This window comes from Bufo bufo, chromosome 10 (genome assembly GCF_905171765.1).
Source record: "Bufo bufo chromosome 10, aBufBuf1.1, whole genome shotgun sequence".
NCBI classification, from domain to species: Eukaryota; Metazoa; Chordata; class Amphibia; order Anura; family Bufonidae; genus Bufo; species Bufo bufo.
In genome coordinates this window covers 7,439,565-7,466,580 of record NC_053398.1, presented here as the reverse complement: position 1 = coordinate 7,466,580, position 27,016 = coordinate 7,439,565, and the positions used below count along the sequence as shown (strand labels likewise).

Sequence of the window (27,016 nt, the reverse complement as noted above, 5' to 3'; positions counted from 1 at the left end):
TACACAGAAAATAATGACTTTTTATTCTCCTGGTTGGTCCTGGGCACAAGGTTAGAGGGTAAATAACATGAACAGGTTGGGGTTGAAGGGGACCCCAAGACAATGAGAGTTTGTAGGCAGATCAGTAGTTTTCAGGTTCGGTCAGCTCTGGGCGGCTGGGGCCCCTATGGCGTTTGCTGGCTGTGCGCTACTGAGGCATCTGATAAGTGTCCTGGGGGCAGCGGCTGACGATTCCCAACATCTGGAGATGCCAAGTGATTGACTTGTTCACCAACTACGAAGGAAAAAAACATTCCAAAATCACAAAAATCCATCATCTAAATCACATCTACCAGCAGAATAATCATCATCCCTTCCATCATTATTCTCCCCATCACTACTGTTATCATCATCAGTCACTTAAGAATAATCATCACTTCTGTGGGCATGGTATAGGGGTGCGGAACCTCCGGCCCGCGGGCCACATACGGCCCTCAGGATCATCTCACGTGGCCCCTGCCAGAACACATAATGAATATGCTAATGATCACGTCCCTTATGGAAGCGGTCATTAGCATGCGGGAGGCACAGTAAGATGAGAACGTCGCTGCACCGGCTGTCCTCACCTTCCCTGGTCTTCTTCCGGCCCCGCTCTGTGTCCTGACACTTAGGCCTCTTGCACACAAACGTATTTTCATTCCGTGTCCGTTCCATTTTATTTTGTGGACTGTATACGGAACCATTCATTTCAATAGATCCACAAAAAAAACTGTAGGTACTCCGTGTGCATTCCGTTTCCATATTTCCGTTCCGCAAAAAAATAGAACATGTCTTCCGTATTTTTTGCGGATACATTTTTTTGCGGACCGCAAAATACATACGGTCGTGTCCAAGAAGCCTAACAGTGTCAGAAGGTAGAGCACGTAGATGCGCACTATGACCTGTCGCTGTGGGCTGTCAGGTCACAGTACAGCGCGGCGGGAAGAAGACTAGGGAGGGTAAGTGAATCTGCCAAGTGGAAGCGCCGTCCGGAGCTGGAGAGGTAAGTTAATTAATTTTTTTGATTTTTTTATTCTGATCTGAGGTCTGATTGGATGCTGGGGGGTCTGATAGGGGCTAATCTAAGGCTAATGGAGGGTGGGGGGAGTCTGATCTGAGGCTGGGGAGTATGATGGGAGTCTGAGCTGAGGCTGGGGGGTCTAATGGAGGTCTGATCTGAGGCTGGGGGGTCTAATGGATGTCTGATCTGAGGCTGGGGGGTCTGATTTGAGGCTGGGGAGTTTGATGGGAGTCTGATCTGAGGCTGGGGGGTCTAATGGAGGTCTGATCTGAGGCTGGGGAGTTTGATGGGAGTCTGATCTGAGGCTGGGGAGGGTCTGATGGAGGTCTGATCTGAGGCTGGGGGGTCTGATGGAGGTCTGATCTGAGGCTGGGGGGTCTGATGGAGGTCTGATCTGAGGCTGGGGGGTCTGATTTGAGGCTGGGGAGTTTGATGGGAGTCTCATCTGAGGCTGGGGGGTCTAATGGAGGTCTGATCTGAGGCTGGGGAGTTTGATGGGAGTCTGATCTGAGGCTGGGGAGGGTCTGATGGAGGTCTGATCTGAGGCTGGGGGGTCTGATGGAGGTCTGATCTGAGGCTGGGGAGTTTGATGGGAGTCTGATCTGAGGCTGGGGGGTCTGATGGAGGTCTGATCTGAGGCTGGGGAGGGTCTGATGGAGGTCTGATCTGAGGCTGGGGAGGGTCTGATGGAGGTCTGATCTGAGGCTGGGGGGTCTGATGGAGGTCTGATCTGAGGCTGGGGGGGTCTGATGGAGGTCTGATCTGAGGCTGGGGGGTCTGATGGAGGTCTGATCTGAGGTTGGGGGGTCTGATGGAGGTCTGATCTGAGGCTGGGGGGTCTGATGGAGGTCTGATCTGAGGCTGTGGGGGTCTGGCGAAGGTCTGATCTGAGGCTGATGTAGTCTGGGAGGTCTGATAGGAGGCTGATGAAGGTGCAGATCTGAGGGTGAGAAAGGCACAAAGGCAGGGACAGTTGTGAAGAAAGAGGCTGGGTGAACCCCTCTCCGGACCCCTCTGGGTTTAGCTTGGCTGCCATTAATGCCAAATAAAGAACTAAATATATAACACACAATAAATGTGACTGCTATGTGTAGTCAAAATGGCATCTGTACTACAGGTGCTATATAGCGCAGGCACCATTTTGTGCTGCAAAAATACAGCGCTATAGTTTTTTTTTTTTATTGAAGCGCAATTTATGTAACTTACTAAGTCAATTATATGTTAGAAGAAATATAGCAGTCAAATTTTTAGGTTGAGAATTTTGTACGGCCCACGAATGATGTTACAAATATCCAAATGGCCATCGGCAGCAAGAAGGTTCCCCACCCCTGCTGTGTGATGTGGTCCCAGTCATAATTGGGCAGGTACTTTCTCTCATTGGGGAGAGAGCACCTTAATCGGCGTGAGGAGACTTAGAGGCCATACATGCCCCTCTGGAATTCTGGGAAGAAAGGGATGCAAATGACCTCTTAACAAGCTCCGCCTCTAATGCAATCAGATGTATGAGCGCCTATCCTATAAGTCAATGATCGACACATTAACTAAGCCTTGAGACATGATATTAAATAAGCCAGCACCTCATCTGCAGACAGCTGCACCGATTAAGGCACTCTCTCCCGAAGAAGAGATAGTACCGTCCAAATCCTGACTTGAGCCTCTCACACAGTTAAGCCAGTGCTCTCTGCTCTGCACTGATGAGGGGCAATCACCCCAAAACAGCTGTCTGCAGATGAGGTGCTGGCTTAGTTAATATTTGAGTCATGTTTCAAGGCTTATTTAAAGGGTCGAACATTGACTTCTAGGATAGCAGCTCATACATCTGGTGGCATTAGAGGCGGAGCTTGTTAAGAGCTCATTTGCATCCCTTTCTTCCGTGGATCAAATTGGAACATACCTGGCTGGAAATGGACTCCGGGTTCAGGGACTGAGTGTGGAACAGGCGGCTGTTGCTTGTTCTGCTCCATCTGTTGTACGACCTGGGGAACACAAGTGGTCTAGTGTTATCAGGAGCCGCAGCAGGAGACGGGTGGCTGGTATCAGCCCAGTAATCCTCCCGTGCTGCTAATCCTGCAGACATGCACCCAGCACCCATCCCCTGTGCCTAGGGTTACCTGCTGCAGCTCCTGGCGCTGAGCCTGGATGTGCTGGTGCTGTTTGTGCAGCTCCTCCTGCTGTCTGTCCAGCTCTTCCTTTTTCCTCTTTAGTTCATCTTCTGTCTTAGAAATATGTTTCTCAAACTCCTGCAGCTCCTCCTCGGTGTAGAGCTGCTGCTCATCCAGGGTCTACCCATGACAAACAGCAAGGTAAGGGAGGGGAGGGACGGGGAAAAGGGAGGAGAGGGACGGAGAAAAGGGAGGGACGGGGAAAAGGGAGGGGAGGGACGGGGAAAAGGGGGAGGAGAGGGACGGGGAAAAGGGGGAGGAGAGGGACGGGGAAAAGGGGAGGAGAGGGACAGGGAAAAGGGAGGGGAGCGGGAGGGACGGGGAAAAGGGGAGGAGAGGGAAGGGGAAAAGGGGAGGAGAGGGACGGGGAAAAGGGAGGAGAGGGACGGGGAAAAGGGAGGGGAGGGACGGGGAAAAGGGAGGGGAGGGACGGGGAAAAGGGGGAGGAGAGGGACGGGGAAAAGGGGGAGGAGAGGGACGGGAAAAAGGGGGAGGAGAGGGACGGGGAAAAGGGGAGGAGAGGGACAGGGAAAAGGGAGGGGAGGGACGGGGAAAAGGGGAGGAGAGGGACGGGGAAAAGGGGAGGAGAGGGACGGGCAAAAGGGGAGGAGAGGGACGGGCAAAAGGGGAGGAGAGGGACGGGGAAAGGGGGAGGAGAGGGACGGGGAAAAGGGGAGGAGAGGGACGGGGAAAAGGGGAGGAGAGGGACGGGGAAAAGGGGAGGAGAGGGACGGGGAAAAGGGGGAGGAGAGGGACGGGGAAAAGGGGAGGAGAGGGACGGGGAAAAGGGGAGGAGAGGGACGGGGAAAAGGGGAGGAGAGGGACGGGGAAAAGGGGGAGGAGAGGGACGGGGAAAAGGGGGAGGAGAGGGACGGGGAAAAGGGGGAGGAGAGGGACGGGGAAAAGGGCAGGAGAGGGACAGGGAAAAGGGAGGGGAGCGGGAGGGACGGGGAAAAGGGGAGGAGAGGGAAGGGGAAAAGGGGAGGAGAGGGACGGGGAAAAGGGAGGAGAGGGACGGGGAAAAGGGAGGGGAGGGACGGGGAAAAGGGAGGGGAGGGACGGGGAAAAGGGGGAGGAGAGGGACGGGGAAAAGGGGGAGGAGAGGGACGGGAAAAAGGGGGAGGAGAGGGACGGGGAAAAGGGGAGGAGAGGGACAGGGAAAAGGGAGGGGAGGGACGGGGAAAAGGGGAGGAGAGGGACGGGGAAAAGGGGAGGAGAGGGACGGGCAAAAGGGGAGGAGAGGGACGGGGAAAGGGGGAGGAGAGGGACGGGGAAAAGGGGAGGAGAGGGACGGGGAAAAGGGGAGGAGAGGGACGGGGAAAAGGGGAGGAGAGGGATGGGGAAAAGGGGGAGGAGAGGGACGGGGAAAAGGGGGAGGAGAGGGATGGGGAAAAGGGGGAGGAGAGGGACGGGGAAAAGGGGGAGGAGAGGGACGGGGAAAAGGGGAGGAGAGGGACAGGGAAAAGGGAGGGGAGGGACGGGGAAAGAGAAGGAGAGGGACGGGGAAAAGGGGGAGGAGAGGGACGGGGAAAAGGGAGGAGAGGGACGGGGAAAAGGGAGGGGAGGGATGGGGAAAAGGGGAGTGGAGAGGGACAGGGAAAAGGGAGGGGAGGGACGGGGAAAGGGGAGGAGAGGGACGGGGAAAAGGGAGGGGAGGGACGGGGAAAAGGGGAGGAGAGGGACGGGGAAAAGGGGAGGAGAGGGACGGGGAAAAGGGGAGGAGAGGGACGGGGAAAAGGGAGGAGAGGCAGCAAGGTAAGGGAGGAGAGGCACGGAGAAAAGGGAGGAGAGGGACGGGGAAAAGGGAGGAGAGGGACGGGGAAAAGGGAGGAGAGAGACGGGGAAAAGGGAGGAGAGGGACGGGGAAAAGGGAGGAGAGGGACGGGGAAAGGGAGGAGAGAGGCAAAATAAGTGGATGAGAGAGGCGGGGTAAGGGAAGCAAGGTAAGTAGATGAGAGAGGCGGGGTAAGGGAGGCAAGGTAAGTGGATGAGAGAGGTGGGGTAAGGGAGGAGAGAGGCAAAGTAAGTGGATGAGAGAGGAGGGGTAAGGGTGAAGGGGGTAAGGTAAGTGGATAAGAGAGGCGGGGTAAGGGAGGCAAGGTAAGTGGATGAGAGAGGCGGGGTAAGGGAAGCAAGGTAAGTAGATGAGAGAGGCGGGGTAAGGGAGGCAAGGTAAGTGGATGAGAGAGGAGGGGTAAGGGAGGAGATGGACAATGTAATGTAAGGGAAGATGAGGACAAGGGATGGGTTTGTGCAGGACAGCCACTTCACCCGCTATCACTCGGAGAGCTCGGTGTGTTACCTCCCAGCCATCCGGCTCCAGGAACTCCCTCTTCTCCGTCGCTCGCAGGAACTCTTCTAGATTTATCAGTCGATCCTTATCCACGTCCACCTGCAGGGGCAGAGGACAAACATGTCCGATATAATCATCAGGGGGAAGTGGAAAAATGTCTACACATTCCAATGCGGCTCTGTCGCACCAGTGTTAACCAGTTGTCCAGTGGTATAAATTTTATTTACATGAAGCCGCACCAACCCTCACTGATTCCCTGGCGCTGCAGTTCTACCGCCGCGCTGCCCCCTGCTGACACAGAGATACCGCTGAGGCCAGTTACCACATGGCAGCTATTGGCAGATCAGCCATCTTCCGCCGTTTCTGCAGTGTCAGCAGGAATTGGAGGGCAGACCAAGAACCGCAGCAGCAGTGGAGGGGATCGCTGAGGGCGAGTAATGTGGCTTCTTTTCATTTTGGAGTGACTGAGACATATGAAAAATAAGTAAACACGTTAATGGGCGAAGTGACCTTGGAGAAGTGACAGGAAAGACAATAAAAACAGAATCCAGTTCATATCCTGCCGGCCTCCATCAGCATCCACGTCAATGTCTACATGCTGCCGGCCTCCATCAGCATCCACGTCAATGTCTACATGCTGCCGGCCTCCATCAGCATCCACGTCAATGTCTACATGCTGCCGGCCCCCGTCAGCATCCATGTTAATGTCTACATGCTGCCGGCCTCCATCAGCATCCACGTCAATGTCTACATGCTGCCGGCCTCCATCAGCATCCACGTCAATATCTACATGCTGCCGGCCTCCATCAGCATCCACGTCAATGTCTACATGCTGCCGGCCCCCATCAGCATCCACGTCAATGTCTACATGCTGCCGGCCCCCATCAGCATCCACGTCAATGTCTACATGCTGCCGGCCCCCATCAGCATCCACGTCAATGTCTACATGCTGCCGGCCCCCATCAGCATCCAATTCAATGTCTACATGCTGCCGGCCCCCATCAGCATCCACGTCAATGTCTACATGCTGCCGGCCCCCATCAGCATCCACGTCAATGTCTACATGCTGCCGGCCCCCATCAGCATCCACGTCAATGTCTACATGCTGCCGGCCCCCATCAGCATCCACGTCAATGTCTACATGCTGCCGGCCCCCATCAGCATCCAAGTCAATGTCTACATGCTGCCGGCCCCCATCAGCATCCACGTCAATGTCTACATGCTGCCGGCCTCCATCAGCATCCAAGTCAATGTCTACATGCTGCCGGCCTCCATCAGCATCCAAGTCAATGTCTACATGCTGCCGGCCTCCATCAGCATCCACGTCAATGTCTACATGCTGCCGGCCCCCATCAGCATCCAAGTCAATGTCTACATGCTGCCGGCCCCCATCAGCATCCAAGTCAATATCTACATGCTGCCGGCCTCCATCAGCATCCACCTCAATGTCTACATGCTGCCGGCCCCCATCAGCATCCACGTCAATGTCTACATGCTGCCGGCCCCCATCAGCATCCACGTCAATGTCTACATGCTGCCGGCCCCCATCAGCATCCACGTCAATGTCTACATGCTGCCGGCCCCCATCAGCATCCACGTCAATGTCTACATGCTGCCGGCCTCCATCAGCATCCACGTCAATGTCTACATGCTGCCGGCCTCCATCAGCATCCACGTCAATGTCTACATGCTGCCGGCCCCCATCAGCATCCAAGTCAATGTCTACATGCTGCCGGCCCCCATCAGCATCCACGTCAATGTCTACATGCTGCCGGCCTCCATCAGCATCCACGTCAATGTCTACATGCTGCCGGCCCCCATCAGCATCCAAGTCAATGTCTACATGCTGCCGGCCCCCATCAGCATCCAAGTCAATGTCTACATGCTGCCGGCCCCCATCAGCATCCAAGTCAATGTCTACATGCTGCCGGCCCCCATCAGCATCCAAGTCAATGTCTACATGCTGCCGGCCCCCATCAGCATCCAAGTCAATGTCTACATGCTGCTGGACCAGTGCCAGTTATGTGTGTTATTTCATGTAGGTATACTCAGTGCCGACACGTTACAGGTCCACTGCCACACGTCTACTCTACGTGAACTTTGTATACATCCACAGACACTATATCTGACACACCCGTCATGTCTCAGTTCATGCCCATGTCATGAAGGGGTTAATGTTAATACCAGCCTTACGTGGAGCACCAGACTTGCAGGTCACAATGACAGTATGTACCTGGACGCTGTCCCTGAGGACAAAGCTTAACACTCCCTGAGTCAGGACGCCCTGAGCTCCATAGTAGCTGCACTTTAACCTGTGATTCATGAGCCATCTGATGGCTGCTGTGTAGAATGCCGCCTCGGGGTCTTTATACATGAAACTCCGTGTATCATGATCCCTCTGATGGCTGCTGTGGAGGACACCGCCTCGGGGTCTTCATACGTGAGACTCTGTGTGCCATGAGCCATCTGATGGCCGCTGTGTAGGATGCCACCTCGGGGTCTTTATACATGAAACTCTGTGTATCATGATCCCTCTGATGGCTGCTGTGGAGGACACCGCCTCGGGGTCTTCATACGTGAGACTCTGTGTGCCATGAGCCATCTGATGGCCGCTGTGTAGGATGCCACCTCGGGGTCTTTATACATGAAACTCTGTGTATCATGATCCCTCTGATGGCCGCTGTGTAGGATGCCACCTTGGGGGTTTTCAAACGTGAGGCCTCGTGTGTCATGAGCCATCTGATGCCTGCTGTGGAGCCGAGGACACCACCTCGGGGTCTTCATACGTAAGACTCTGTGTGCCATGAGCCATCTGATGGCCGCTGTGCAGGATGCCACCTCGGGGTCTTCATACGTGAGACTCTGTGTGCCATGAGCCATCTGATGGCCGCTGTGCAGGATGCCACCTCGGGGTCTTCATACGTAAGACTCTGTGTGCCATGAGCCATCTGATGGCCGCTGTGCAGGATGCCACCTCAGGGTCTTCATACGTAAGACTCTGTGTGCCATGAGCCATCTGATGGCCGCTGTGCAGGATGCCACCTCGGGGTCTTCATACGTAAGACTCTGTGTGCCATGAGCCATCTGATGGCCGCTGTGCAGGATGCCACCTCAGGGTCTTCATACGTAAGACTCTGTGTGCCATGAGCCATCTGATGGCCGCTGTGTAGGATGCCACCTTGGGGGTTTTCAAACGTGAGGCCTCGTGTGTCATGAGCCATCTGATGGCTGCTGTGGAGGATGTTGCCTCGGGGTCTTTATACATGAGGCTCCGCCGGTACATAGGAGTCTTCACACGTGAGGTTACGTCTGTCATGAGACGGTGACATTTTACACTGACCCCTGTGGGTGTTTGTGGATTGAGCTGCTGCCCCTCTGTCAGACACCCTGCCCCCATACAGCCCAGTCCATCAATGATCCTGCCCTGGATTCCGATCACCCAGGGCTACACAGCTCCTCACCTCGCTCATCACATGCTCCCTCATCCGTAATCGCTCTTCCTCCATCTCCACCATGTCGTCCTCCTCATTTGTTGGGTCATATGCTTTCTCAAGCTGCAAAAAAACAAAAGGGGACATTATGTAAATGTGAGACGCCAGCAGCAGTGAGTCACGGGCGTCAAGTGACCGTCCTCTTACCTCCTTGGTGAAGAGCGCCTCCAGCTCCTGCTCATCAATGAAGCCGTCGCTGTTGGTGTCTGTAAGGAGATGCACAAGCTGCAGTGATGGGAGGTAATACTCTGCCCCCGGTCGTACCGCACTCGTGGTACACACAGATATATATTACTCCCATTATAGCACCAGATTCGGCACATAACCAAGAACAGAGCTGAAGAGACAGAGCCAACTACAATGGGGTCCGTTCGGGATCCTGCTGTATTACCGGACAAATAAAGTCCTGCAATGCAGATGTGAACAAGCCCCCTACATGACAGAGGCCAAGTCCACATAGGAGCTCAATGCTGCCAATACACAGACTTCTTAAGATGCCCCCTACTGGAGACCTGACGGCGGTGCAGGATGCATCCTGTAACCAGGTTATGTGACTAGTGGACGTCGGCCGAGGTCATTGATCAGTGTATTTAACCGTCTCTGCACCCACCCAGCAGACATGCCCACATCAGGGACTGTCAGTATAACCCCCAGCCTCCTGACCGTAACGTTGCATCCCATGGATGAGCTGGTGGTCGGCAGTGATGCCGCAGCTGGTGTTTGGCGCTGATTACTCACCGTGCAGCTTAAAGAAAGTCTTGGGGTCAAAATCGGAGGGGTCCAAGCCGTCGGTCTCCTCCCAGACCTCCTTCAACTGATCTTTGCTGCCCTGGTAAGGGGATAAAGATAAATCTAAGGTCAAGGGTTTGAGGAGATCGGATTGTCTGGAATCTGAAGGGGCTTTGCTATGCGCACGCTGTGTGTCCCTACCTATTTTGACTATAGTGGCGCTATAATGGCCTCCTTCACATAATGGTCATCTAGACATTCCTGAATGTATAACTCCCTCTTATGTCGTTGAGTTATAGACGCAGGGAAGCAGTACAATGGGATTCAGCATCTCCGAGACTCGTGGAAATATGGTTCAGGGTGACGGGTTCCACCATCCTTGTTGTGGTCACAAACGTTGATCCAGCCTGAATGCCCGTGTGGTCGGATATACACTGGCGAGGCTACTGCTGAAGTCAGCGGGCAATAACCCGGCATATGAAACCTTCTACTGGAAAGGGACATTCAGCGAAGCTGCTGAGGTTTGGAGTGACCGACCGCGTCCTGTACTGAAGCAAGGTCGATAAATCACTGATCTGCATCACTAGATGATTGGCCCCTAAGGGCCCTGATTTGGGGTTTACAGTAGGGGGCTGTTCCACAGGCAATGGCAGACTCCCAGTTGGGCTTGACCCTTTTACTGACACACTTTTGGTACGGGGAGCCAGGCACTATGCAGAACCAGAGTGGAAACTGGATGAATTGTGAAACATGTTCTGGAGGCTGACATAGAATACTCCTGACCGTCGGGGGTGACAGGGACAGTGTGAACACGGAGCAGTCCCCTGGGATGCGGGGTCAGACAGTTCTCTTCATTATCTGCTCTGTGCTTGCATTGAGCTATGGGAAGAGGCGGCACGTTCCTCTCGCTAGGTGTACGGAGCTGCCAATGCGGCTCTGTGTGATGAACAGCGCTTACTCTCTTCGTGGATTCAGGTACCCGGCGGAGAGATGACGTGAAGAATATATGTGCTGTGGTGCTTTAAGATGTGAGACTGTGCAACAGCATCCCAGCAGGGGAGCAGCCACGAGGTAGTGACATGCGCAGCAGCCTCTGATTATACAGGACATGCGCAGCAGCCTCTGATTATACATGACATGCGCAGCAGCCTGATTATACATGACATGCGCAGCAGCCTCTGATTATACATGACATGCGCAGCAGCCTCTGATTATTCATGATGTGTGTGGTAGCCTCTGATTATTCATGATGTGTGTGGTAGCCTCTGATTATTCATGATGTGTGTGGTAGCCTCTGATTATTCATGATGTGCGTGGTAGCCTCTGATCATACATGACGTGTGTGGTAGCCTCTGATTATTCATGATGTGTGTGATATTCTGTCGCTACCCTGGATGTGATTGAAACACAGTGTGTGCCAGACATGGGCAATGGAGCTTTGGCAATGCCGACTTGGCATACTAAGAAGAATGTGGACACATTATGGACCTTGCTCCACAATTCTTGCTGCCAGAGCTCGGATTTCATGCCAGCTATGTTTCTTAATGATGATTTGTCCACTTTCGTGAAGATTTTGATTGCCTCCATCCAGATGTGCACAGAGGGGAAAGCATGCGCGGAATGTACACAATGGTCACATGACCTCCAGCCACTCACCGGGTGGTTAATTTTGGGGTGCTCTCTGTGCTTCTTCTTCATCTCCTCATATCTGGCCTCCTCCTGTTTCCGCGTCTCGTCATCCAGACTCTTTAGATATTCTCTCCTTTCGTGTTCCTTCATCATCTCGTATCGCTTGAACTCGTCGTGATGCTCTTTGTCGTAGTTCTCCAAGTCTTTAGTGGCCTAAAAACAGCAAAGCGTCATTGAGCAATATGGACAGCAGTGGGCGCCATCACCCGTCACATGACTCAGTAATAAAGATGGTGTCAGCTGTGAGCACCATGCGGTGTTGCGACTCATGTCAGCCACCAGCATCCAGAAATCTAAGCAAAAGCACCGCACCGTCTAATAAATGAGTAGAATCTGCGCAAAGAAAACTGCAGAAGAAAATAAAACCGATATATGTGGGGTTATAGATGTGTACACGGATTCCAGGACATCTGTATATAGTGATGTCACAGCAGCCACATCTCATACAGTGATGTCACCTGGGCCCCGCCTTACACAGTGATGTCACTCATGACTGCAGCGAAGCTCCTGAAGTAGCAGATGGAAACAGCGCACTGCACCGGATACTTCAAGGTAGGTGTTTATTAAATAAAAACACATAAAAAAAACAAATAAAAACTAAGCAGTTTGGTTGCGTTCTGCCACCTTAATCAGGCTCTGAAGAAGGTGGCGGACCAGCAACAAAATGCGTAGCTATTGTTTTTTATTTTTTTTATTCAATAAACACCTACCTCGAAGTATCCGATGCAGTGAGCTGTTTTTATGTGCTACCTTCGGGAGCTTCTCCTTTTTTGCAGTGTCTGGCGAACGAGCGCAGCAGCCGGGTCTCTCCTCCTGGTGTGCAGGAACTTCGCCCTTCACCAGTATCGTGCCTGGTCTGCACAACATAATCCGGTAAGGTGCACTGACCCGCAGGGCTTAATACAATGACCTAGGAGATATCACTCCAGGGAGCGCCCCCTCTCCTTTCTCTGTTACATCTCATGCAGTGATGTCACTCAGCCTCTTCCCTGACATCTACCTCTCATGCAGTGATGTCACTCAGCCTCTTCGCTGACATCTACCTCTCATGCAGTGATGTCACTCAGCCTCTTCCCTGACATCTACCTCTCATGCAGTGATGTCACTCAGCCTCTTCCCTGACATCTACATCTCATGTAGTGATGTCACTCAGCCTCTTCCCTGACATCTACATCTCATGCAGTGATGTCACTCAGCCTCTTCCCTGACATCTACATCTCATGCAGTGATGTCACTCAGCCTCTTCCCTGACATCCACATCTCATGCAGTGATGTCACTCAGCCTCTTCCCTGACATCTACATCTCATGCAGTGATGTCACTCAGCCTCTTCCCTGACATCTACCTCTCATGTAGTGATGTCACTCAGCCTCTTCCCTGACATCTACATCTCATGTAGTGATGTCACTCAGCCTCTTCCCTGACATCTACATCTCATGCAGTGATGTCACTCAGCCTCTTCCCTGACATCTACCTCTCATGCAGTGATGTCACTCAGCCTCTTCCCTGACATCTACCTCTCATGCAGTGATGTCACTCAGCCTCTTCCCTGACATCTACATCTCATGCAGTGATGTCACTCAGCCTCTTCCCTGACATCTACATCTCATGCAGTGATGTCACTCAGCCTCTTCCCTGACATCTACCTCTCATGCAGTGATGTCACTCAGCCTCTTCCTTGACATCTACATCTCATGCAGTGATGTCACTCAGCCTCTTCCCTGACATCTACCTCTCATGTAGTGATGTCACTCAGCCTCTTCCTTGACATCTACCTCTCATGTAGTGATGTCACTCAGCCTCTTCCCTGACATCTACCTCTCATGCAGTGATGTCACTCAGCCTCTTCCCTGACATCTACATCTCATGCAGTGATGTCACTCAGCCTCTTCCCTGACATCTACATCTCATGCAGTGATGTCACTCAGCCTCTTCCCTGACATCTACATCTCATGTAGTGATGTCACTCAGCCTCTTCCCTGACATCTACATCTCATGCAGTGATGTCACTCAGCCTCTCCCCTGACATCTACCTCTCATGCAGTGATGTCACTCAGCCTCTTCCCTGACATCTACATCTCCTGCAGTGATGTCACTCAGCCTCTCCCCTGACATCTACCTCTCATGCAGTGATGTCACTCAGCCTCTTCCCTGACATCTACCTCTCATGCAGTGATGTCACTCAGCCTCTTCCCTGACATCTACCTCTCATGCAGTGATGTCACTCAGCCTCTTCCCTGACATCTACATCTCATGTAGTGATGTCACTCAGCCTCTTCCCTGACATCTACATCTCATGCAGTGATGTCACTCAGCCTCTTCCCTGACATCTACATCTCATGCAGTGATGTCACTCAGCCTCTTCCCTGACATCCACATCTCATGCAGTGATGTCACTCAGCCTCTTCCCTGACATCTACATCTCATGCAGTGATGTCACTCAGCCTCTTCCCTGACATCTACCTCTCATGTAGTGATGTCACTCAGCCTCTTCCCTGACATCTACATCTCATGTAGTGATGTCACTCAGCCTCTTCCCTGACATCTACATCTCATGCAGTGATGTCACTCAGCCTCTTCCCTGACATCTACCTCTCATGCAGTGATGTCACTCAGCCTCTTCCCTGACATCTACCTCTCATGCAGTGATGTCACTCAGCCTCTTCCCTGACATCTACATCTCATGCAGTGATGTCACTCAGCCTCTTCCCTGACATCTACATCTCATGCAGTGATGTCACTCAGCCTCTTCCCTGACATCTACCTCTCATGCAGTGATGTCACTCAGCCTCTTCCTTGACATCTACATCTCATGCAGTGATGTCACTCAGCCTCTTCCCTGACATCTACCTCTCATGTAGTGATGTCACTCAGCCTCTTCCCTGACATCTACCTCTCATGTAGTGATGTCACTCAGCCTCTTCCCTGACATCTACCTCTCATGCAGTGATGTCACTCAGCCTCTTCCCTGACATCTACATCTCATGCAGTGATGTCACTCAGCCTCTTCCCTGACATCTACATCTCATGCAGTGATGTCACTCAGCCTCTTCCCTGACATCTACATCTCATGTAGTGATGTCACTCAGCCTCTTCCCTGACATCTACATCTCATGCAGTGATGTCACTCAGCCTCTCCCCTGACATCTACCTCTCATGCAGTGATGTCACTCAGCCTCTTCCCTGACATCTACATCTCCTGCAGTGATGTCACTCAGCCTCTTCCCTGACATCTACCTCTCATGCAGTGATGTCACTCAGCCTCTTCCCTGACATCTACCTCTCATGCAGTGATGTCACTCAGCCTCTTCCCTGACATCTACATCTCATGCAGTGATGTCACTCAGCCTCTTCCCTGACATCTACATCTCATGCAGTGATGTCACTCAGCCTCTTCCCTGACATCTACCTCTCATGCAGTGATGTCACTCAGCCTCTTCCTTGACATCTACATCTCATGCAGTGATGTCACTCAGCCTCTTCCCTGACATCTACCTCTCATGTAGTGATGTCACTCAGCCTCTTCCCTGACATCTACCTCTCATGTAGTGATGTCACTCAGCCTCTTCCCTGACATCTACCTCTCATGCAGTGATGTCACTCAGCCTCTTCCCTGACATCTACATCTCATGCAGTGATGTCACTCAGCCTCTTCCCTGACATCTACATCTCATGCAGTGATGTCACTCAGCCTCTTCCCTGACATCTACATCTCATGTAGTGATGTCACTCAGCCTCTTCCCTGACATCTACATCTCATGCAGTGATGTCACTCAGCCTCTCCCCTGACATCTACCTCTCATGCAGTGATGTCACTCAGCCTCTTCCCTGACATCTACATCTCCTGCAGTGATGTCACTCAGCCTCTCCCCTGACATCTACCTCTCATGCAGTGATGTCACTCAGCCTCTTCCCTGACATCTACCTCTCATGCAGTGATGTCACTCAGCCTCTTCCCTGACATCTACCTCTCATGTAGTGATGTCACTCAGCCTCTTCCCTGACATCTACATCTCATGTAGTGATGTCACTCAGCCTCTTCCCTGACATCTACCTCTCATGTAGTGATGTCACTCAGCCCCACCCACACAGCTATTTTCCCTGCCAAGTGTTCCAAGGCTGAGGATCTTGTGCCTCCTTGGTGTTAAATAAGCTACTGTTGTCTGAAAAGACCTTGGCATGCTGGTTCTTCAGAGATATTTTGCCACCTTTAACATGTTCCAGACTGCAGTAAGTTCTCTGTAATGTGACGATCGGTCGCTTGTGCTTTTGGTAAAAAAGAAAGAGTGCCAACCTTTGCTCCCCATCCCGACTTGCTTGCATCGGTCTGAATTTGGATTTCTGGATGTTTTTGCCAAAGTATTCCATTTTGAAGGTTTTCCTTTTTCTTCCACCAACTTAGGCTACTTTCACACTTGCAGCAGAGGATTCTGGCTGGCAGTTCCGTTGCCGGATCCGGAAATCTGGATGCAAACGGATGCATTTGTGAGACGGACCCGAATGCGGATCCGTCTCACAAATGCATTGCAATACCAGATCCGTTTTTCTGGTTGTCATCGGGAAAAACGGATCCAGTATCTATTTTTTTCACAGATTTAATGGTCTGCCCATGCACGGACGGAAAGAACGGATCTGTTTTGCCAGAACACTCGGGGCCGGATCCGGCATTAATGCATTTCAATGGAAATTAATGCCGGCATTCTGGCAAGTGTTCAGGATTTTTGGCCGGAGAGAAAACTGCAGCATGCTGCGGTATTTTCTCCGCCCCAAAAACGTAAGAGGGACTGAACTGAAGACATCCTTAACAGATTGCTCTCCATTCAGAATGCATTAGGATAAAACTGATCAGTTTTTTCTGGTATTTAGCCCCTAGGACGGAACTCAATACCGGAAAAGAAAAACGCTAGTGTGAAAGTAGCCTTAAGTCTCTTTTTACTGATTGAGGTATGAGGATCTTTTTGTCCAAGGAAGATTGTTTTTTGTCCCAATTTTTCAATATTCAACTTTGGAGAGTCCTGGTGTGCGCTTGGCTCCAGGAGAATGACGTTACACATGATGTTAGGAGTCCTAAAGTCTTTACGCCCTGGAATCTTATCTTTATTTTTAATGAAGTTATCTTTTCCTGTGGAAGAGCCTTGTACCGCGGAATCTAAAAGACTGTCTAAAAACATTATTTTTGTGGTTGGTTGACGGAAGGATTTTTTCATATTTATGATCCAACCTCGATCCTGTATTTTTTGTAATCTGTGTGTCTGACAGAAACCTCTTTGGTTCTGTCCACTAACAAGAAGTCGTCCAGGTATGGAATAATCGTTATACTTCTTTCTATGAATAAGATTTATTTCTACAATTATCTTTGTAAAAACTCTTGGAGCTAATGATATTCCGGAGAGCTGTGAATTGGGAGTGGCACAATACCCCTGTGGGATTTCTTATTGCAAATCTTAGGAACTTTTGTGTATCAGTACGCGATAGTACGCATCCTTCAAATGTACAGATGTCACAAATGCACCTTTCCCTATTAATGGGATTGTAGAGGTTCTTGAATCCATCTTGAATTTTCTGTAAAGGACTGATTTGTTCAACTGCTTCAGGTTTATAATAATACATGAAGAATCTGCATTTTTTTTTGTTTTGTTTTTTTTTTACTAGGAAGAGTTTTGAGTAAAACCTTTTTCTGAATCCAGAACAGAGATCATCAATGCTGATTTTTCTAAACCCTGAATTTCTTGACACAATTTTGATATGACTTTGGGACAATGGGAATTGACCTGAAACCTATTTGGAGGGGTTGGAGAATATCCTAGGGCTATAATGCTTAAAACCCAAGGGTTTGATGTTATTTTTTTCCCACTGAGGAAGAAATTTCGTCAACCAGGGCCAGCAGTTCAGAGATTGTGAGAGGAAGAGGTTATGAATAGTAGGGAGTTAGTTACACACCAAATGCAAGTTCTCATACAGTGACGACACTCTGCCTCATACAATGATGTCACCCTGACAGCTATAGCTCCTACAGTAGTGTTGCCACAGCCCCAACCATGTCAGCCTGTCCATCAGCCACAGCATGAGCTGGTCTATAGTTCTGAACAGATCATCTGCACACTCACCGCTTTGATGAGCATGTCTAGATCTTGGGGCTCAAACGAGTGAGGGTTCTTGTGATTGAGGTGATTAAACTTCTGAAGGAGTAGTCGACGATCAATACCGGCACCTGAGGAATAGACACAAGTGTCAGCTCCTGCTATTACATACAGTGGCTGCGGGGTCACACCCAGATAGAGGATCCTCTGTATAAAAAAGGGGGTACAGTCTCGATCAACTGCTGGAAACTACAACACCCCAAATCTTATAGAAGCAGAGGAGGTGGGGTGATGTCCACCACGTAACAGATCATCAGAACCTCACTCTCTGGGGCGCTGAGCTTCGCCTTAATCAGCATCCGCAGCCGCGCCACCTCCTGCCTCTTCAGCTCGTCCAGCTTGGTCCGGATGTGATGGCTGACCAAGTCCAGCTCCTTACTGATCCTCCCGCTCTGTGGAGACAATAAAGGACATTTGTCTTCGTTAGTACATGGGGTCTGTCTTGCTGTAAAGTATGTGACCCCCCCCCCATGGGGTTGGGGGTATAATGAGGCTCTTCTTACCTTGATGTCCTCAATGTCAGCAGCCTGGATCTTCTCTCGGAAATGCTCGTCGGTCTCCAGGACTTCCACCACCTCCTTGAGGTACCGGTCATAGAAGAGTCCTGTGTCCTGTCACAAGAAACAAGTCACCACCACGTGTGTCATTCACCTGTGTGTCCCCCTTCCCGTGTCTAACCATCCATTACTCACAGAGGTTTGAGACTTCTGCCCCTCATCTGCCGCCTCCACATTCACCTTGGTTTTATCTGTGTCGATGGGCACGGCGCCGATTGTTATCAGGGTGCAGATCAGCAGGAGACTGGCAGGGCGGCGCCACCTGCTCCACCACTGTATCTGCAAAGAGATCATCACATCCCTGATGAGCAATGACCGCAGCCGGGGCGTCATACAGCAGGTGGGGCTGAATTCAGCGGGTGTCAGGCAAGTTGTGGATATCGTTAGGCCAGATGTAGCGGGTGTCTGGCCAAGTGCACCTAATATAGCCGAATTTCAGGATAATAAATGACCCCAATAATGTTTTATAATGCTGTGCCTGATATCAGCTGTAATGATTTGTACTGACAGTATCACGTCAGTACAGTTCAGGAGATGCCAGGTCGGGCAGGGACACACAGCATTATATAAAATTATGCGCTGATGCCACAGGCCCCCCCCCCCCCCCCATCTGAAACTATCCTAAGGCGATTCTCTTAAAATCCTGGATATCCTCTTTAGAGTACATTCACACGATCAAATGTGTTTTCCGGTCCGCAAACTGTGCATCCGCAAAACATGGATACCGGCTGTGCGCATTATGAATTTGCAGAACTCACATGGCTATTCCTATGATACAATAGGACACACTCTAACTTTTTTTGCGGGGCTGCGGAATGGAAGTACGGATGCGATGATCTGTGGAGCCCGGGGCCTCACTCTGTGCGGCTTCACATCAATCATGCACCAAAAAACGCTCATAAGATGAGTCGCTGTCATCCTCCTCGGGCAGCAGAACAGGTTCTACCAGCTGCGGGGGAGGGGAAGAGCCTGGGAGGACGCTGACAACGCTCGTCTGACAAACGTGTCCCAAATCACAGGGACCCGACGGCACAAAGGACAGCTGCCAAACGCTGCGACTGAACACAGCAGCCAATCAGGAGTAGAGATGCACTGTAAAGCATGGAGGGCAGATAAACTGCAACTGGAAAATCTAAGGGGAAAGGGCGGTGACTTCAGATTACATGAAATACAACAGACAACGAATCTGAAGTGGAGCCGCCCCTCCCAGCTGTGTCCTAATAAAGGGGAGCAGCAGAGGGCGAGGGCTACACAACCACATGTAGTGGCAGTCAATGGCGCTGCACTGTGACCTGTGACCTGGGGCGACTGCGCCGAAACCTCCATCCAACGGGTCGCATGTCACAGTGCAGCGCCATTGACCGGCATTACAAGAAATGTCGTTGTGCGGTTGTGACCTTACGCCGTGCGACAATAAGACGTCGTGTAGCTGAACTCTAAAGCACAAGTGATAGAACAGCAGCAGTGTAAAGCACAACGGATCAGACAGCAGCGAGTGTGAAAGCAGGGTAAAGCATGGCGCTGTGAATCAGATATAGTATAAAGGAACAAAGACAGCAGATGTGGTACTGTGCGGTGTCCATATATACAGGGCAGGAGAAGTGGGACTGTGCGCTGCATACATATATACTGAGAGAAGTGGTACTGTGCGCTGTATACATATATACTGAGAGAAGTGGTACTGTGCAGTGTATACATATATACTGAGAGAAGTGGTACTGTGCAGTGTATACATATATACTGAGAGAAGTGGTACTGTGCAGTGTATACATATATACTGAGAGAAGTGGTACTGTGCAGTGTATACATATATACTGAGAGAAGTGGTACTGTGCGATGTATACATATATACTGAGAGAAGTGGTACTGTGCGGTGTATACATATATACTGAGAGAAGTGGTACTGTGCAGTGTATACATATATACTGAGAGAAGTGGTACTGTGCAGTGTATACATATATACTGAGAAGTAGTACTGTGCAGTGTATACATATATACTGAGAGAAGTGGTACTGTGCAGTGTATACATATATACTGAGAGAAGTGGTACTGTGCGATGTATACATATATACTGAGAGAAGTGGTACTGTGCGGTGTATACATATATACTGAGAGAAGTGGTACTGTGCAGTGTATACATATATACTGAGAGAAGTGGTACTGTGCAGTGTATACATATATACTGAGAGAAGTGGTACTGTGCAGGGTATGCATATAAACTGAGAAGTGGTACTGTGCAGTGTATATATACTGAGAGAAGTGGTACTGTGCAGTGTATACATACTGAGAGAAGTGGTACTGTGCAGTGTATATATACTGAGAGAAGTGGTACTGTGCAGTGTATACATATATACTGAGAGAAGTGGTACTGTGCAGTGTATGCATATAAACTGAGAAGTGGTACTGTGCAGTGTATATATACTGAGAGAAGTGGTACTGTGCAGTGTATACATATAAACTGAGAAGTGGTACTGTGCAGTGTATATATACTGAGAGAAGTGGTACTGTGCGGTGTATACATATAAACTGAGAGAAGTGGTACTGTGCAGTGTATATATACTGAGAGAAGTGGTACTGTGCAGTGTATACATATATACTGAGAGAAGTGGTACTGTGCAGTGTATATATACTGAGAGAAGTGGGACTGTGCAGTGTATACATATATACTCAGAGAAGTGGTACTGTGCGTTGTATACATATATACTGAGAGAAGTGGTGCTGTGCAGTATATATATACTGAGAGAAGTGGTACTGTGCAGTGTATATATATACAGGACAGGAGAAGTGGTACTGTGCAGTGTATACATATATACTGAGAGAAGTGGTACTGTGCAGTGTATATATACTGAGAGAAGTGGGACTGTGCAGTGTATACATATATACTCGGAGAAGTGGTACTGTGCGGTGTATACATATATACTGAGAGAAGTGGTGCTGTGCAGTATATATATACTGAGAGAAGTGGTACTGTGCAGTGTATATATATACAGGACAGGAGAAGTGGTACTGTGCGGTGTCCATATATACAGGACAGGAGAAGTGGTACTGTGCGCTGTATACATATATACTGAGAGAAGTGGTACTGTGCAGTGTATACATATATACTGAGAGAAGTGGTACTGTGCGATGTATACATATATACTGAGAGAAGTGGTACTGTGCGGTGTATACATATATACTGAGAGAAGTGGTACTGTGCAGTGTATACATATATACTGAGAGAAGTGGTACTGTGCAGTGTATACATATATACTGAGAGAAGTGGTACTGTGCAGTGTATGCATATAAACTGAGAAGTGGTACTGTGCAGTGTATATATACTGAGAGAAGTGGTACTGTGCAGTGTATACATATATACTGAGAGAAGTGGTACTGTGCAGTGTATACATATATACTGAGAGAAGTGGGACTGTGCAGTGTATATATACTGAGAGAAGTGGGACTGTGCAGTGTATACATATATACTCAGAGAAGTGGTACTGTGCGGTGTATACATATATACTGAGAGAAGTGGGACTGTGCAGTGTATACATATATACTGGGAGAAGTGGTACTGTGCGGTGTATACATATATACTGAGAGAAGTGGTGCTGTGCAGTATATATATACTGAGAGAAGTGGTACTGTGCAGTGTATATATACTGAGAGAAGTGGGACTATGCAGTGTATACATATATACTGAGAGAAGTGGTACTGTGCGGTGTATACATATAAACTGAGAGAAGTGGTACTGTGCAGTGTATACATATAAACTGAGAGAAGTGGTACTGTGCAGTGTATACATATATACTGAGAGAAGTGGGACTGTGCAGTGTATACATATATACTGGGAGAAGTGGTACTGTGCGGTGTATACATATATACTGAGAGAAGTGGTACTGTGCAGTGTATATATACTGAGAGAAGTGGTACTGTGCAGTGTATATATACTGAGAGAAGTGGTACTGTGCAGTGTATATATACTGAGAGAAGTGGGACTATGCAGTGTATACATATATACTGAGAGAAGTGGTACTGTGCGGTGTATACATATAAACTGAGAGAAGTGGTACTGTGCAGTGTATACATATAAACTGAGAGAAGTGGTACTGTGCAGTGTATACATATATACTGAGAGAAGTGGGACTGTGCAGTGTATACATATATACTGGGAGAAGTGGTACTGTGCGGTGTATACATATATACTGAGAGAAGTGGTACTGTGCAGTGTATATATACTGAGAGAAGTGGTACTGTGCAGTGTATATATACTGAGAGAAGTGGTACTGTGCAGTGTATATATACTGAGAGAAGTGGGACTATGCAGTGTATACATATATACTGAGAAAAGTGGTACTGTGCGGTGTATACATATAAACTGAGAGAAGTGGTACTGTGCAGTGTATATATACTGAGAGAAGTGGTACTGTGCGGTGTATACATATATACTGAGAGAAGTGGTACTGTGCAGTGTATACATATATACTGGGTGAAGTGGTACTGTGCAGTGTATATATACTGAGAGAAGTGGTACTGTGCAGTGTATATATACTGAGAGAAGTGGTACTGTGCAGTGTATACATATAAACTGAGAGAAGTGGTACTGTGCAGTGTATACATATATACTGAGAGAAGTAGGACTATGCAGTGTATACATATATACTGAGAGAAGTGGTACTGTGCGGTGTATACATATAAACTGAGAGAAGTGGTACTGTGCAGTGTATATATACTGAGAGAAGTGGTACTGTGCAGTGTATACATATATACTGAGAGAAGTGGGACTGTGCAGTGTATACATATATACTGGGAGAAGTGGTACTGTGCGGTGTATACATATATAATGAGAGAAGTGGTACTGTGCAGTGTATATATACTGAGAGAAGTGGTACTGTGCAGTGTATATATACTGAGAGAAGTGGTACTGTGCAGTGTATATATACTGAGAGAAGTGGGACTATGCCGTGTATACATATATACTGAGAGAAGTGGTACTGTGCGGTGTATACATATATACTGAGAGAAGTGGGACTGTGCAGTGTATATATACTGAGAAAAGTGGTACTGTGTAGTGTATATATACTGAGAGAAGTGGTACTGTGCAGTGTATACATACTGAGAGAAGTGGTACTGTGCAGTGTATATATACTGAGAGAAGTGGTACTGTGCGGTGTATACATATATACTGAGAGAAGTGGTACTGTGCAGTGTATACATATATACTGAGAGAAGTGGTACTGTGCAGTGTATACATATATACTGAGAGAAGTGGTACTGTGCAGTGTGCATATATACTGAGAGAAGTGGTACTGTGCAGTGTGTATATATACTGAGAGAAGTGGTACTGTGCAGTGTATATATACTGAGAAGTGGTACTGTGCAGTGTATATATACTGAGAAGTGGTACTGTGCAGTGTATATATACTGAGAAGTGGTACTGTGCAGTGTATATATACTGAGAAGTGGTACTGTGCAGTGTATATATACTGAGAAGTGGTACTGTGCAGAGTATATATACTGAGAAGTGGTACTGTGCAGTGTATATATACTGAGAGAAGTGGTACTGTGCAGTGTATACATACTGAGAGAAGTGGTACTGTGCAGTGTGTATATACTGAGAGAAGTGGTACTGTGCAGTGTATATATACTGAGAGAAGTTGTACTGTGCAGTGTATACATACTGAGAGAAGTGGTACTGTGCAGTGTATACATATATAATGAGAGAAGTGGTACTGTGCAGTGTGTATATATACTGAGAGAAGTGGTACTGTGCAGTGTATATATACTGAGAGAAGTGGTACTGTGCAGTGTATACATACTGAGAGAAGTGGTACTGTGCAGTGTGTATATACTGAGAGAAGTGGTACTGTGCAGTGTATATATACTGAGAGAAGTGGTACTGTGCAGTGTATACATACTGAGAGAAGTGGTACTGTGCAGTGTATACATATATACTGAGAGAAGTGGTACTGTGCAGTGTATACATATATACTGAGAGAAGTGGTACTGTGCAGTGTATACATATATACTGAGAGAAGTGGTACTGTGCAGTGTATATATACTGAGAGAAGTGGTACTGTGCAGTGTATATATACTGAGAGAAGTGGTACTGTGCAGTGTGTATATACTGAGAGAAGTGGTACTGTGCAGTGTATATATACTGAGAGAAGTGGTACTGTGCAGTGTATACATACTGAGAGAAGTGGTACTGTGCAGTGTATATATACTGAGAGAAGTGGTACTGTGCAGTGTATACATACTGAGAGAAGTGGTACTGTGCAGTGTATATATACTGAGAGAAGTGGTACTGTGCAGTGTATACATACTGAGAGAAGTGGTACTGTGCAGTGTGTATATACTGAGAGAAGTGGTACTGTGCAGTGTATACATACTGAGAGAAGTGGTACTGTGCAGTGTATACATACTGAGAGAAGTGGTACTGTGCAGTGTATACATACTGTGCGGTATAGAGGGAGCAGGTTCCGCACGGTCCCTATTCACACTACACAGCCTGTACCGCCTTCTCTACCCCGGGCGCACAGTACCGGCCGCCGGCCTCACCTGCTTCATCCTCCGGTCTCCGCTCTGATTCCTTCTCCAGACCCGGTAAACTAACAACCTCCTCCAGTGACAGGCTCCGCCTTTCCCGTGGATTAAGCATGTGTTACCGAGGAAACATGCTCCGCCATCTGCCACCCGATTGGTTATTACTTCCTGACGTCATTGCTCGCGGTGACATTTGATTGGCTGAGTGTCGTAGGTGGACCTAAGATTGAGGGAGACGTCTGAAACGTGGCGCAATGATAACGAAATACTGCGGTAACCTAGCAACCAGCAGCCTCCTCCCTGTCACTTAGCAACAGCTGAACCACAGCCTTCTTCATCTCACCTACCACCTCATCATCGCTTGATAGCTCCCGTCATCACTGCGTATACACCCATCATCCCTTTGTATACACCCATCATCCCTGTGTATACTCCCATCATCCCTACTACCTGTGTCTACTTCCAATATCTCCTTTATACTCCTATCATCTCTACTACCCCTGGGTATACTCCCATCATCTCTACTACCCCTGTGTATACTACCATCATCCCTACTACCTGTTAGGGTGACCACATTTCCAAACTGCCATTCAGGGACACCCGCCCCGGCCCCCCCCGCACCCATGTCCACTCCCCAAAAAATATGATTTTTGATACTTTTTAAAAAAAATTAAGTCACTTAGTGACAGCGGCGTACTTTGTACTTACAGTCCATGCATCATCTCCAGGCTGCCCAAATGAATTTGTCCGCCATGAACATTGAGTGTAGCCCCCAGGTTTTACTATGTTTAGCCCTGCACTGTGACATCACCGTGTTTATTATCCCTGTACTGTGACATCACTGTGTTTATTATCCCTGTACTGTGACATCACTGTGTGTATTATCCCTGTACTGTGACATCACTGTGTTTATTATCCCTGTACTGTGACATCACTGTGTTTATTATCCCTGCACTGTGACATCGCTGTATTATCCCAGTACTGTGACATCACTGTGTTTATTATCCCTGTACTGTGACATCACTGTGTGTATGATCCTGCCTGTACTGTGACATCACTGTGTGTATGATCCCTGTACTGTGACATCACTGTGTGTATGATCCCTGTACTGTGACATCACTGTGTGTATGATCCTGCCTGTACTGTGACATCACTGTGTGTATGATCCCTGTACTGTGACATCACTGTGTGTATGATCCTGCCTGTACTGTGACATCACTATGTGTATGATCCTGCCTGTACTGTGACATCACTGTGTGTATGATCCCTGTACTGTGACATCACTGTGTGTATGATCCTGCCTGTACTGTGACATCACTATGTGTATGATCCCTATATGTGACATCACAGTGTACAGTATCCCTGATCCCTGTGCATTTGGGAGATCAAATAGTTTTTCATAATCTGAAGCTGCTGCTGAAGCCATTCCTGATGCATTGATGAGACATTACACGTTTTGCTCTGGGGGTCCATGGCTGCTTAATCTATTCTGTAACAGATCGTGATGGACTTACAATGGGTTCTATTATTATTGCCCAATCTGACAAGGCAGGAGAACAGGGGGATCGCGGAGAACACCTCTTTTATACTCACTAGTGCCGGGGTTGGAGCCAAGAGTCCGCAGTGCGATGTCCCCTCTGCCCCCCTCCTCCTCCTCCTGCACCCGCTGTACCAAGGCACTGACCGGAGACACCCGCTGCTGCGCTGCAGCTTCACCCTGCCTGCAGACACAAACATTTCACTAGGTGCGCTCACTATCGGCAGCCATCCCCCCTCATCGCGCTCCCTTACCGGATCTTCAGGTTCTTGATGGGGTCCCGAGACCTGTACACCACCTCCCCGGTGTTCTGGTTCCACTCCTCCGCCATCAGCACACAGCGCGTCCACGTCTCCCAGGTAACCGCTACGCACGCGCGCACGGGCTTCAGCGTCGTCACGTTCTGAGCGAACAGCGATCACCCGCGCACGGCCTGCTTCCCCGTAAACAAATGCGCCCCCAATGTTGCAGACTGGCAGGCAGTTGATTCCGGGACTCTCTATTGTCCCGGTTTGAAGGCTCCCGGGACACGGGACAAAAACGTAAATTACGGGACGATCCCGGGCAAACCGGGACACGTGGTCACCCTACTACCTGTGTCTACTTCCAATATCTCATTTATACTCCCATCATCTCTACTACCCTGGGTATACTCCCATCAAACCTATTCCTCCTGTATATACTTCCAATTATCACTACTATCCTGTATGTACTCCCATCATCACTGAGTTTACTCCTATCATCTTTACAACTCTGTGTCTACTATTCCTGCCTGTCTTTGCTCCCATCACCCTTACTACAGTGTGAATGCTTCCATCATCCATATTATCCCTGCGTTTATTCCCGTCATTCCTG

At 49.2% G+C, this 27,016-nt stretch overlaps 1 protein-coding gene across 1 annotated transcript; it reads right to left on the bottom strand.

Annotated features, from left to right (window-relative positions):
* On the bottom strand, positions 1–24,790 carry NUCB2 (nucleobindin 2). The gene is made up of 13 exons (XM_040410514.1): positions 24,640–24,790; positions 18,235–18,378; positions 18,046–18,153; positions 17,808–17,934; positions 17,510–17,613; positions 11,371–11,556; positions 9,724–9,814; positions 9,133–9,191; positions 8,956–9,048; positions 5,504–5,593; positions 3,151–3,321; positions 2,934–3,015; positions 1–274 (listed from the first exon to the last, which is right to left on the bottom strand). The coding sequence occupies exons 1-13, from the start codon at positions 24,646–24,648 to the stop codon at positions 165–167; spliced, it is 1,374 nt and encodes a 457-aa protein (XP_040266448.1). The 5' UTR covers positions 24,649–24,790; the 3' UTR covers positions 1–164.
* Positions 24,791–27,016: the final 2,226 nt, after the last annotated feature.